General features: G+C 43.5%; 1 protein-coding gene across 2 annotated transcripts in view; it reads left to right on the forward strand.

Moving 5' to 3' along the window:
* The first annotated feature begins 497 nt into the window (after positions 1 to 497).
* The window catches only part of mlycd (malonyl-CoA decarboxylase), a 36404-nt gene continuing 23431 nt past the window's right edge, over positions 498 to 13470 (forward strand). For both annotated transcript variants that reach the window (XM_069902198.1, XM_069902199.1), the window contains exon 1: positions 498 to 1035. In XM_069902198.1, coding sequence (XP_069758299.1) covers positions 541 to 1035 — 495 coding nt within the window. In that variant the 5' untranslated portion in view covers positions 498 to 540. The remainder of the gene's footprint in view (positions 1036 to 13470) is intronic.

A 13470-nucleotide genomic window follows, 5' to 3' on the forward strand; every position in this document is an offset into this window, starting at 1 on the left:
GCGCGGGGCGGAGTCTGGGGAGGCGCGGGGCGGAGTCTGGGGAGGCGCGGGGCGGGGCCTGGGGAGGCGCGGGGCGGAGTCTGGGCGCGGGGCGGAGTCTGGGCGCGGGGCGGAGTCTGGGCGCGGGGCGGAGTCTGGGCGCGGGGCGGAGTCTGGGCGCGGGGCGGAGTCTGGGCGCGGGGCGGAGTCTGGGCGCGGGGCGGAGTCTGGGCGCGGGGCGGAGTCTGGGCGCGGGGCGGAGTCTGGGCGCGGGGCGGAGTCTGGGCGCGGGGCGGAGTCTGGGCGCGGGGCGGAGTCTGGGCGCGGGGCGGAGTCTGGGCGCGGGGCGGAGTCTGGGCGCGGGGCGGAGTCTGGGCGCGGGGCGGAGTCTGGGCGCGGGGCGGAGTCTGGGCGCGGGGCGGAGTCTGGGCGCGGGGCGGAGTCTGGGCGCGGGGCGGAGTCTGGGCGCGGGGCGGAGTCTGGGCGCGGGGCGGAGTCTGGGCGCGGGGCGGAGTCTGGGCGCGGGGCGGGGCCAGTGCGCGGCCAGGCCCGGCGGACGGGATGCGTTGGGTTCCGCCGCTGTGGAGCCGCTGGAGGCGGGCGGTTGCCAGCCTTGAGGCCCGGTTCGGCAGCGCGGCCCGAGGCGGCGCCATGGACGAGGTTCTCCGGCGGACCGTGGCGCCTGGGGAGACCCGGGACAAGCCGGCGCCGGCGGCCTCGCTGGAGCAGCAGACTCGGGAGTTCGTCCGCTTCTACCGCGGGCTGAGCGTCGAGCAGAGGCCGCTGCTCCTGGCCAAGCTGACGGCCGAGTACGGCGTGGAGCACGGCCGGGTGGGCGAGCTGTGTGGCCGGCTGCTCGAGGCCCAGGACCGCGGGCTGGCGACGCTGCTCCAGGCCGAGGAGCGGCTCAGGGAGTCGTTGTCCCCCCGCTACGCCCCCCTCATCGGCCGCATCTGCCGCCTGGACGACGGCGTCAAGTTCGTCGTGGAGCTGAGGGCCGACGTCCTGCGGTGGTTGCACAGCGGCCTGGCCGAGCAGCCCCTCCCCGAGGCTCGGGTGAGGAGGCGGGGTGGGTTTGGGGGGCGGGCCGGGCCCGACTCCGAGCAACAGCGCCCCCAGTGGCCGCCAGCCCCAACCCCAGCCTGTCTGACCCCCAACGCCACCCCCTCCGTGACCCCAACGCCACCCCCTCCGTGACCCCAACGCCACCCCCTCCGTGACCCCAACGCCACCCCCTCCGTGACCCCAACGCCACCCCCTCCGTGACCCCAACGCCACCCCCTCCGTGACCCCAACGCCACCCCCTCCGTGACCCCAACGGCAACCCCTCCGTGACCCCAACGCCACCCCCTCCGTGACCCCAACGCCACCCCCTCCGTGACCCCAACGCCAACCCCTCCGTGACCCCAACGCCACCCCCTCCGTGACCCCAACGCCACCCCCTCCGTGACCCCAACGCCACCCCCTCCGTGACCCCAACGCCACCCCCCTTGTGACCCCCACTGCACCCAACGCCACGCCCTTTTGGGTGAATTGTGGAAGATGTTAAGTCGACATTTCTTTCGAAACTGGGATGTCTATCATCAGGGTACCTGAATTCATGGCTTTTCAGTCCAACTAGCTTGCATGAATTTCTTTGTTTCCTTTTGTGTTTGGATCCTTGGCTCCAGACTTTATGGGGGGGGTGTTATGTATTTTCTATAAAGACCGTCACGATTTCCTTGCTTTACGGTTGTCACGTATTCAACTTTCGGCCTTCATTATTTTTTTTCTTCTTATCCAATCTATAGTCTCTTCTTGCTCTTTAAAATATTTTATTGAGTTTAACAGAACAATCCATATACAAGATATTAATAACCATATAACCATTTACGGAGCAGAAACAGGCCATGTTGGCCTTTCGAGTCCACACCGGTATTCAGAGAAAGTTTTGAAAAGGTAATCCTACAAACATAATAACATACATTGCATAAAATTAAACACACACAATAGGACAAATTTTAAATTCCATCCCTTATTATTAAATGTGATTGTCCATTAAAATGATTATGGGCATAAATCAGTGAAATGTTATTATAACAAATTGCATTGGACCTTAATAAAATCTAGAAAAAAAGATATTATCCAAGATAATCATAATTAAAATCCATAAATCCATTTATCTAAAAAAAATCCTTAAAACTAACCCTCTAGTCAAGGTTACAAGAAAAATACTAAGATGGATCAGGTCGCGACCTCCAAAGGAAGACGGATCAGGCCCTAGAGCACCCAAATCATCTAAAACTGCCGGTTATGGGCCCCATATCTTTTCAAACTGGAACTTTTTTTTTATCTTCTAGTCTATTCTGAGAATTTATTTCCCTTTATCATTTTTTTGGGAATCTCTCAGTTCTAGTTTGCAAATATTTCCTTTGGTCTTTGCACTTTCTTTAATTTCTCTTCTAATTGGACTACTTGTTCCTGAAGTGAGTTTGTGTCTTCAAGGAATTTATTGGAGTCATATGTTGCATCTTTATTGGCCAGCCATTGCCTATCTACTTCCATACCCTTTCACACTTAATAGTTTATTTTGTTCAGATTGAACTAAAAGCACAAAAATGCTAGAGGAATTCAGGTAAAGATTTATTTCCAACATTTCAGGCCTGAGCCCTTTTACAATCAGAGTGTCTGTTGACTTTAGTGCTTCACTTCATTTGGTTCAGATTGAACTAGATTTTTAATATTTTCTGTAAATTCTATTGCACTGTGGTTTTCCCAGAGGCCCCTTAATTAAATACTTCTCATTCCATGGCACTTGATCTAAATTAGCCTTTTCCATATTCACTCCCTCAACATGCTGATTTGGATATTCAACGTCGACCTTCTATGAATTCATGCACTTCACTTTCCCAGTATATATGTTGATTAAAATTCAATGATACTCTGTTATATGCATTTATTCTATGTCCTACATCAGAACAACTCTTTGATAGGATAAATCCCACCAATGTTTCTGCCTGATGTTGCAGTTTGCTTCACCCAAGCAGATTCTAATTCTAGACCAGGATCTACTGTACCATTATTATCCAACGATACAAGCAGCTTTCTTTTTCTACAACATTCTTAAATGTCAAATATCTGGTTTGCTGCTTTAGATCAGTTAATGTGAGAATGGACAAGTGTAATTGATTAAAATATGGGGAATTCCTTTTGGATGTTCCAGAATGAATTTTTGAAGTCCTTTGAAGTATTCTCTCTCTTGCTCCTAAGATTGCAGAGGTTTATCCTTTGATTTTTGCTAATGAGCAGTCTATGTCATAACAAAATTCTATATGGATTCAGCATCTTTTCAATGAACCCTATTCACCTAAATTTAGAATTATCCCAGCTTGATGACTGGTGATTAATTTGGGATTTCTGCATTGTATTCACTCATGAAAAGTGTAATGTGTCAGTACTTGATTCTGATAAGGACAGCTATCCTTGGGCTTTTGCATTCTTGATCTTGGGTGTTCATCTGAAGTGATAACTAATTGCACCTTACAATGGCTTATTGATGTATCTGTTCAATACAGAAAGATAAAAATGACAACTCCTTTCTAGCCCATATATCAATGATTGAGATAAAAATGTACCTGGCATGATGAGCAAGTTTGCAGATGACGCTAAAGTATCTACTATTGTAGATAGGAAGACACTTGCCAAAGATTGCAGCAGGATCGTGATTGGTTGGGTAGGTGGGTAGAGGAATAGTTGATGGTCTTGGCTGTAATTGTTATATGATTAGATCGGGTTGAGTGTAGGTCAGTGAGGTTAGGTGTAAGGAAGGACTAGAAGGGCCAAGTTGGCCTCTTTCTATGATGTAATGGTTATAAATGTAATGTGTGAGATCTAATATGGGTCTAATTGACACAGTGAATGATGGGGATATGGGAAGTGTTGTAGAGCAGCTATTCTCCACTTTTTTTGGCTATGGCAATTAAGTTTAGTTATTTTCTGTACTTCTCTGATTAAATAAAAAATATGATTTCAGACAGTGCCCTCCCCCCAACCCCTGTTGTTCCCAGGGAAGCCGTACAGCCCCCATTGAGAATGGCTATTGTGGAGCAAAGGTATGTCGGAATATAGGTATATGGTACCTTGAACATGGCATCATAGGTAGATACGGTAGTCAAAAAGGTTTTTGGCACATTGGCCTTCATCAACTGTGTATCGAAGTTGGGTACAAGATGTTGGACTATTGTATTCAGTTTTGGGTGTAGGAACAATGTTGTCAAGCTGGAAAGGGCACGGAGAAGATTTACGAGGATGTTGCCAGGACTTCGGGAACTGAGTTGTAGAGGGGATGATCAGGCTGGAGCTTTATTCAGTGGAGCGCAAGAGGATGAATGGTGATCTATTCGAGGTATGAGAGGAATAGATAGAATGAACATGGATTCTTTTGTTCAGTAACAAGAGGACACAGGTTTAAGGTGAGGGGGTGGAGAAAAAATGAATAATTATTCCACAAATTGTAGGTCATCTTTTCAAGTAAATACTTGAATGGATTTCATTGTCACCTTTGCATACTCAATTCAACATCGTTTTTCCAAGTGACAGCTGTACATTTTCTAGCTACTGCCAACCCTAGACATATGAATGCAATTTGAGATTTTTCCAGTCGCAAACCTGTCGTTAGTGTATTCATATAACCCAATAAACATACTCATGGGTCAATTTATAGATCTATCTCAAATAAATCTCGCAAAAACAAAAATTTTTTCCCAAAAAGGTCTGACTTTTGTACATTCCCATACTGAATGTAAAAAAAAAGTACCTGTCTGTTCTCCACACCGAAAACACAAGTCTGATGAACATACTTTTCAGGGGTTAAATACAACTGATGCAAAAAATAGCTTACATTAATAAACTTCATAACACTGTCAACACACATGTTAGACCACTCCTCCAAAGATATAGGAATAGATAGATGCTTCTCCCATTTATCTTTTGTTTTATATATATCAACCAAGGTGTGAGACTCTTGACTCTCTATCTAAACTATGTAGAAATACTTTTTTTTCCCAAGCTCTACAGATGCTGAACAAAATTATTAACTTTCTCATTTGATTCGCTGAATTACTATGAAGTATTTTACCTGGCTAAGACGGATGAATTCTATTACAGATAATTAATCTTCAGCTAAACTTTACTTCATGAACTTTGGTGTATTTTTAATGTCATGTTTTTTTAGGTTGAAGAATTCAAGTTTTTATTTGATGTTTTGATACATTTGTTCAAACATTGCCTATTGCTGCAGATGTTGAGGTGTGGAACGCAACACTGCCTAGATAATGCACGTTCTCAATCAACATGTCACCAAATTTGAAATACTCTTTTAATAGCTCTTTGTTCAGTCATCTGATATATACTGCAGTTGTAAATGTAACTTTTGATAAGGCACTGTTATTCAATAGTATTGAAAATTCAAAACAATTTTGCAGCTTTGGTTTCTTAAAACTTAGTATTTCTGAATTAGTTTATAAGATCATTTGGTTTATTCATGTTAACATTGCCATTCTATGAGGATTATCAATATTTGGCCAATGTGTGTAAAAAGTTTTTGTGCAGTTTAAAATTTGCCATGAATGCACATTATCCTGATGGAGAGGTCAATGTAGGACGGAGAGGTCAATGTAGGACGGAGAGGTCAATGTAGGACGGAGAGGTCAATGTAGGACGGAGAGGTCAATGTAGGACGGAGAGGTCAATGTAGGACGTGACGACTAATGCTGTTCTCTGACAGGGGACAAGGAATCTCTTATTCTTCTACACCAGTGGTTTTCAAACTGCCCCCCTAAACTCACACTCCACTTTAAGTAATCACTAAGGGATTGCTTAAGGTGGTATGTGAGTGGAAAGAAAAAAATTGAAAACTAATTGTCCCACATTGACTCATTATGTGCACGGTTTCATAACTCCAATGGAAATGGGCCAATGACAGGTTTTATCAAGCAAAATATTTCAGTAACAATTGGGTCTAGAGCAGTGATTCTCAACCTTCCCTTCCCACTCACATCCCACCTTAAGCAATCCCTTACTCATCACAGATTACATATAATATAGTGATAACATAAGGAGGAATATAAGTTTAGGGGGTCAGTTTGAAAACCATTGCTATACATTTAGCATGTTAGGAACTTTGATTTTTTGAGAGCTGAGTGGTTGATTTGTGGAGAAATACATTGAGTTGCTTCTGGAAATCTGCACAAAAATCTTGAGATGTTAGAAATTTGAAGTCCGAAACAAAAATGCTGGAAACACTCAGCAGATCGGGTAGCATCAGTAGAAAGAGAAACAGTTAATATTTCAATTCATAAATCCTTTGTCTGAAAAATGAAAACTGAGTTTGAAGTTGCAGCGGAGATGAGGATCGCTATATAGGAGAATGGGAATATCCCTGGGGATAAGTTCTAGAGGTCATCTGGTCAATGAATTAATGGGGGATGTTAGAGGAAAAAAAACAGCAAGGAGGTGTGAGTAATTATAGAGGACAAATTTAGACAAAGGAAAACAAAAAGATTCAGAATGCCCAGCATTTTAGGTTGTCAAAGTTTAAATTTATTGTCAGAGTACATAAATAACATTGCATCCAACTCTGAGACTCAGAATGTGTGACATTACTTCACTAACAGTTCCAAGCAATCAGCTAATCGGGATAGAACAACTGAATCTATTACTATAGATCGACAACTTACAGCAGGACTGGCCAGTACTGAAACAGACTGAGAAAGCGAGTTGTGTGAAGTTGTGGAGTTTGAAATTGATTCTGGAAGGCTGCAAGGTATCCAAATGGAATGTGAGCGGCTGTTCCTCCAGTTGCTTTTGCCTGAAGTCCTCCTTTTTGTCAGGCTAGTTTATAAAAAGCCCAAAGCAGTCATTTCACCAAAACCGATTAGATTTAGGTTTGCTGTTTCATGACAAGTGTTGTGGGTTCATGATCCTGAAGAGAGGGTTACTTTACCACTCAACCTTTTTGTTCATTCTGTTTTAATAAGTTACTGTAAATGTAAGGGATCAAATTCCTGATATTTTGCATTCTATCAGACTTGCTGGTTGAAAATCAGGCTGTAGTTTAATGACCCACTGATGTAGTTTGGATTTATAAAACAAGTGGTGTGTACACACAAAGTACTGTCAACCATCTTGAACTTGAATGTGTATTTTGAATATTTTGTTTATAATTTTTCAAATCTATAATAATCCATAATAAAAATCACACTACGTTCTCCATTTGTATATAAGCTTCACCGTCGAATCCAAAAATACTATATAGAAAGACAAAATTAAATGGACAGTCACCCTAAACAAAAGGCAGCAATAAATTAGCCCTCGTCCCATATTCCTGTAACATTGATCAGTATCCCTATATCTTCCTGACAAGTTAAGGATTTAAGGACCAGAAAGTAAAACAAAACAATTACACTTAAAAAATTCTTATGAAAAAATAAAAGAAAAATTTAAGAAAAGCCCATAATTGTAGGATTCATGAGGACCCCCCACTGCCAACTCCCAGTCTTTGAATTTTTGTGGCTCACCTGATGAAGATGGATTCCCCCCCCCCCCCCCCCCCACCCTCAACAAGGAGAGGGTAGGCAGGAACGAACAGAGTGACAAAGCACAAGGAACTGCACTATATATTTGCACCTTTAATAACATGGGTACAGTTGCCAAATTTTAAGGAAGGTCTGGATTCCATCTCCTTGAAAACTGCTCTTTGCAAGAGATTTATTCAGTCTCCTTTAGAGAGTTGTATTTGAATTTGCTTTCACCCTTCTCTCTAATACTGGTTACCAGTGAATAACAATATGATCTCCAAAAACAGTATCATTACTCATCTCCTGGCTCTTTTCTATGTTTATTTACTGAAGCACCCACCAGTGAGAATATTGTTTATTCTTAGTTACTTTCGTAAAACCTCTCAGTTTTAAACATTCTTAAATCTCACCTTGCGAATAATCTTATTTTTTTCAAGACACTTGAATATAATTGGTCCCTAATCTCTTTACCTTTGGGGCAGCACAGTTGGTGTAGCAGTTAATGCAACACCTTTACAGCGCCAGTGATTGGGACCGGGGTTCGAATCCCACGCTGTCTGTAAAGAGTTTGTTCATTCTTTCCATGTCTGTGTGTGTTTTCCCTGAAGACTCCGGTTTCCTCCCACCGTTCAAAACTTCTCAGGGCTGTCGGTTAATTGAATGGCACGGACTCTTGGGCTGAACTGACCTGTTACCATGCTGTATGTCTACATTTAAAAATTCTGTGATCCTCATTTTCAGAAGTTAACACACTTCAATATGGCAAGAGGTAATCCTAGGCTCTGATGCTTTGCTGTAAACTTGCCAAATCCTTTCAACAGCTGTCACGTGTTCATCTTTGACTGATCCACATTGCTGATTGTTTGGAACTGTTAGTGAGGTAACGTCACACATTCTGAGTCTCAAGGTTGGGTATGATGTTATTTATGTATTCTGACGATAAATTTAAACTTTGAACTTTAGTTCATTTCCTAGTAAGACTAATTGTGGCTAGAAGCAAACCAAACACACTGTGTGCACATCTTTTTAAGGCTATAAAATATTATATCTCCAAATAGTGCACTCTGTTAATGAATAAAAGTATGTGATAGACTGCAGTCAAGCTTTGCCAGAGTCCACTATAGCCTTTCACAGCTGTTTTTCTCTTCTTGACCATACAATAAATCCCCTGATGGTGTTCTTTACTAGCATGGAAACTTCCTTTTAGATATGATGTGAAGTTACAGTGTCAAAATGAGTGGTGGACTAGCCTCGCCAAACGAACCCAGCTCAGCGCGGACATTGGCGACTTCAGGGGTTTCTACGAGGCTCTAAAGGCTGTGTACGGCCCCTCACCCCAAGTCCAAAGCCCGCTGCGCAGCTCAGACGGCAAAGTCCTCCTCAGCGACAAGATCTCCATCCTCAACCGATGGTCAGAACACTTCCAATCTCTTTTCAGTGCCAACCGCTCAGTCCAAGATTCCGCCCTGCTCCAGCTCCCTCAACAGCCCCTAAGGCTAGAGCTGGATGAGGTTCCCACCCTGGATGAGACATATAAGGCAATCGAACAACTGAAAAGTGGCAAAGCCGCAGGTATGGATGGAATCCCCCCAGAAGTCTGGAAGGCTGGCGGCAAAACTCTGCATGCCAAACTGCATGAGTTTTTCAAGCTTTGTTGGGACCAAGGTAAACTGCCTCAGGATCTTCGTGATGCCACCATCATCACCCTGTACAAAAACAAAGGCGAGAAATCAGACTGCTCAAACTACAGGGGAATCACGTTGCTCTCCATTGCAGGCAAAATCTTCGCTAGGATTCTACTAAATAGAATAATACCTAGTGTCGCCGAGAATATTCTCCCAGAATCACAGTGCGGCTTTCGCGCAAACAGAGGAACTACTGACATGGTCTTTGCCCTCAGACAGCTCCAAGAAAAATGCAGAGAACAAAACAAAGGACTCTACATCACCTTTGTTGACCTCACCAAAGCCTTCGACACCGTGAGCAGGAAAGGGCTTTGGCAAATACTAGAGCGCATCGGATGTCCCCCAAAGTTCCTCAACATGATTATCCAACTGCACGAAAACCAACAAGGTCGGGTCAGATACAGCAATGAGCTCTCTGAACCCTTCTCCATTAACAATGGCGTGAAGCAAGGCTGTGTTCTGGCACCAACCCTCTTTTCAATCTTCTTCAGCATGATGCTGAACCAAGCCATGAAAGACCCCAACAATGAAGACGCTGTTTACATCCGGTACCGCACGGATGGCAGTCTCTTCAATCTGAGGCGCCTGCAAGCTCACACCAAGACACAAGAGAAACTTGTCCGTGAACTACTCTTTGCAGACGATGCCGCTTTAGTTGCCCATTCAGAGCCAGCTCTTCAGCGCTTGACGTCCTGCTTTGCGGAAACTGCCAAAATGTTTGGCCTGGAAGTCAGCCTGAAGATAACTGAGGTCCTCCATCAGCCAGCTCCCCACCATGATTACCAGCCCCCCCACATCTCCATCGGGCACACAAAACTCAAAACGGTCAACCAGTTTACCTATCTCGGCTGCACCATTTCATCAGATGCAAGGATCGACAATGAGATAGACAACAGACTCGCCAAGGCAAATAGCGCCTTTGGAAGACTACACAAAAGAGTCTGGAAAAACAACCAACTGAAAAACCTCACAAAGATAAGCGTATACAGAGCCGTTGTCATACCCACACTCCTGTTCGGCTCCGAATCATGGGTCCTCTACCGGCACCACCTACGGCTCCTAGAGCGCTTCCACCAGCGTTGTCTCCGCTCCATCCTCAACATCCATTGGAGCGCTTACATCCCTAACGTCGAAGTACTTGAGATGGCAGAGGTCGACAGCATCGAGTCCACGCTGCTGAAGATCCAGCTGCGCTGGATGGGTCACGTCTCCAGAATGGAGGACCATCGCCTTCCCAAGATCGTGTTATATGGCGAGCTCTCCACTGGCCACCGTGACAGAGGTGCACCAAAGAAAAGGTACAAGGACTGCCTAAAGAAATCTCTTGGTGCCTGCCACATTGACCACCGCCAGTGGGCTGATAACGCCTCAAACCGTGCATCTTGGCGCCTCACAGTTTGGCGGGCAGCAACCTCCTTTGAAGAAGACCGCAGAGCCCACCTCACTGACAAAAGGCAAAGGAGGAAAAACCCAACACCCAACCCCAACCAACCAATTTTCCCCTGCAACCGCTGCAATCGTGTCTGCCTGTCCCGCATCGGACTTGTCAGCCACAAACGAGCCTGCAGCTGACGTGGACTTTTTTACCCCCTCCATAAATCTTCGTCCGCGAAGCCAAGCCAAAGAAGACAGTGTCGAGCCTCTGGGGTGTACCCCAGACAAATGACAGAGTGTGAATTTGGTAACCAGTCATGCAGTGATAACTCTCCCAATGGACGCACGAGAAAATGTGGCAGAAGGTAGCAGTTCAAAATATGGAAGAAATGGTCCTTCTGGTGGTGGGTCCTTCCAAAGTAAAATGATAGTGAATTCAGTGAAGCATGTTATGAAAAAATTACAGAACCACTGGCTTTTTAGAATATTGTTTTGATTTGTCATTTTGATGAGGCTAAGATAAATTTTAAAAATATAGACGAGTTAGCACTTCTCTCACATATTACAGACAAACATCAGATAATATATGAATAACACATTGAAAAGGCCCGTTTCTTAAACAAATGTTTGTCAAGTATTTTTAAATTTTGATTGAGGCCTTATGTCCACTAGCTGGTGAAATCATGAATTTTTAAAATGTTAGTTACACTTTAAATGAAATTGATAATCTATTGTGATGGTCATTTTTCTCTATTTTTTTCTCCAAACTAATTTATTATTCCATTAGTTTTTTTTTCAAAAGGGGTAAAAAGCTGTTGATGATACAATGTTGTAGTAATTCCTTTGAGGCTCTCTCTTGCTCTGACAGCAGTTATATAGAAGATACATTCTGAAGTATTTTTGCCAGCTGGAATGAGAGCTTAACCGTTTTTTTTGGTGCAACTGGGTCCAATCACTCAGGCATTAAGATATAGCATTAAAAGTGTGAATCATCAAACTGCAATCCTAAATAATTCATGCTCCACAAATCACTGGAAGACCACAAACATGAAGTGAAGAATGAGCATATTTATACAATGAGGAAAGTGTGAGGTTTGTCTTTTTGAACAGCTCCAAATTAAGTTGGGTGTTCCCAAGAGCTTGACAGCATTTACAGAATCTCCGCTTGAGTTGTCCTGCACCTGGTGTCTTTTGGATTTAGTGACTTTCCTTTTGGGGAGTCCCTTGGGATTGAGGATGACTTGCTTTCACTCTGGCACTGAGGAAACTAATATCTGATGTGCAATCTGCAGATTTGTGCACAGATGGAGCAGCTGAAGCTTAACAGAGTAGGTGGATGAACTATTTAGCATGGTGTATCCTCCTTCCACTGTTCACATGTGGCATTTGAGATGTGGAGACTTGAGATGCCTCTTTTTCACCTGGATCCACTCCCATTTTGAATAATTGCAGGCCAGAGATGCCCTTGGATCAGTAAGAATATTGAATAACACATTTCTATGTCTGCATGCTCTGCAGAGCTTTATTAAAATGCTTTTTAATCAGACATTGGGCACGTGGACATTTGGGCTGGACCTTGTTGGATCATGGTCAGACCCCCTATATTAGGAATGTGGGTGTGAAGGAACTTGCTGACTTGAATTACTTCACCTGTCATATCACTGGATTTGGAGAATTTTATGAAGACCAGAGTTATGAAGGTTTAATGTGTTGAGGTGTTAGTGCAGGTCACTTGTTAATCCACTGCATATATGCTACCCTGTATTCTTTGGGCTTGGAACTGGATTGTGGTTTTAGACCAAACCCTTTTCAGCTGGCAAAATCTGTGCTTGTGCACTGGAAAAGGATGGTGTCATTAATTGTATTGGAGGTGAACTGACAGGTTAAGGTAGATAACCTGTTAGGATCGCTATGGAAAAAGCTGAATGGTTTAAAAAAAAACTGTTCTCAACAGTCAGACAATGAGTTCCAGAAAGATGGGTACAAATCCGAAACTGACCAAGTGATGGTTTGGAAGGAAGGGTGGTTGAGGGTTTGAAAGTGATAACAGCAGATTTGATGAAAAAAAGGTTAATACTTGACACAGAAGAGCTGTAATTTAATTGTGTCTTTATTCATTTTATGCATATATATCAAAGCTTTCTATCAACCTTCACAGCACTAGTGGTGATTAAGAAATACTTTTGAAATTGTTCGTATTGTTCATTGCAAATGTTTTTAAAACTTGTGAAATTTGTCTTGTGAATATTCATAGCTCAAAAGGATTTAAATTGGCCATTCATAAATTTTCCCCCAAACTCTGACATCCAAGAGCATTTGTGCAGTGCGGTCACTAATGACCTTGTGATCTTCCAATGTGCACAATACATATTCAGTCATTGTAGATCTCTGGATGGATACTTGTCTCTGAACCTTAAAGGTTCTACTCCTTTCTAAGAAACTGTTAAAAGTTCATAACTGAAGAGGTATTCATTGTTTATCTTCCTTTTTTAAGACACCTTGAACAGAATCTGCCATGTAGTTGTAAAAAATCCCACAACACTAAGAGCAGTTTCATTCTACTAACATATATCCTCAATTATGAGGACCAGTACATTTGGATTAATAACTTTTCTCATTTTTATCTTTGGTATAGTGATGTGTGAAAATTCCATGTTGGCTAATAACTGCAGTAATTACATCTCAAAATTGTTTATTGGGTGTTAACCAATTTAGATCCTCCTGAAAACCAAATTTCTTTGGTTGAGTTCACTCTTGAATGATCAAAATTATTGTTAGTATAATATCGAATTGGAATAATCTGTCAATGGAAACACCTTCTTTGAAATGTGAATTGAAGGGTACTATAGTTATATTGAAATCCATAATATAGATCA

This window comes from Narcine bancroftii, chromosome 10 (genome assembly GCF_036971445.1).
Source record: "Narcine bancroftii isolate sNarBan1 chromosome 10, sNarBan1.hap1, whole genome shotgun sequence".
Lineage (NCBI taxonomy): Eukaryota > Metazoa > Chordata > Chondrichthyes > Torpediniformes > Narcinidae > Narcine > Narcine bancroftii.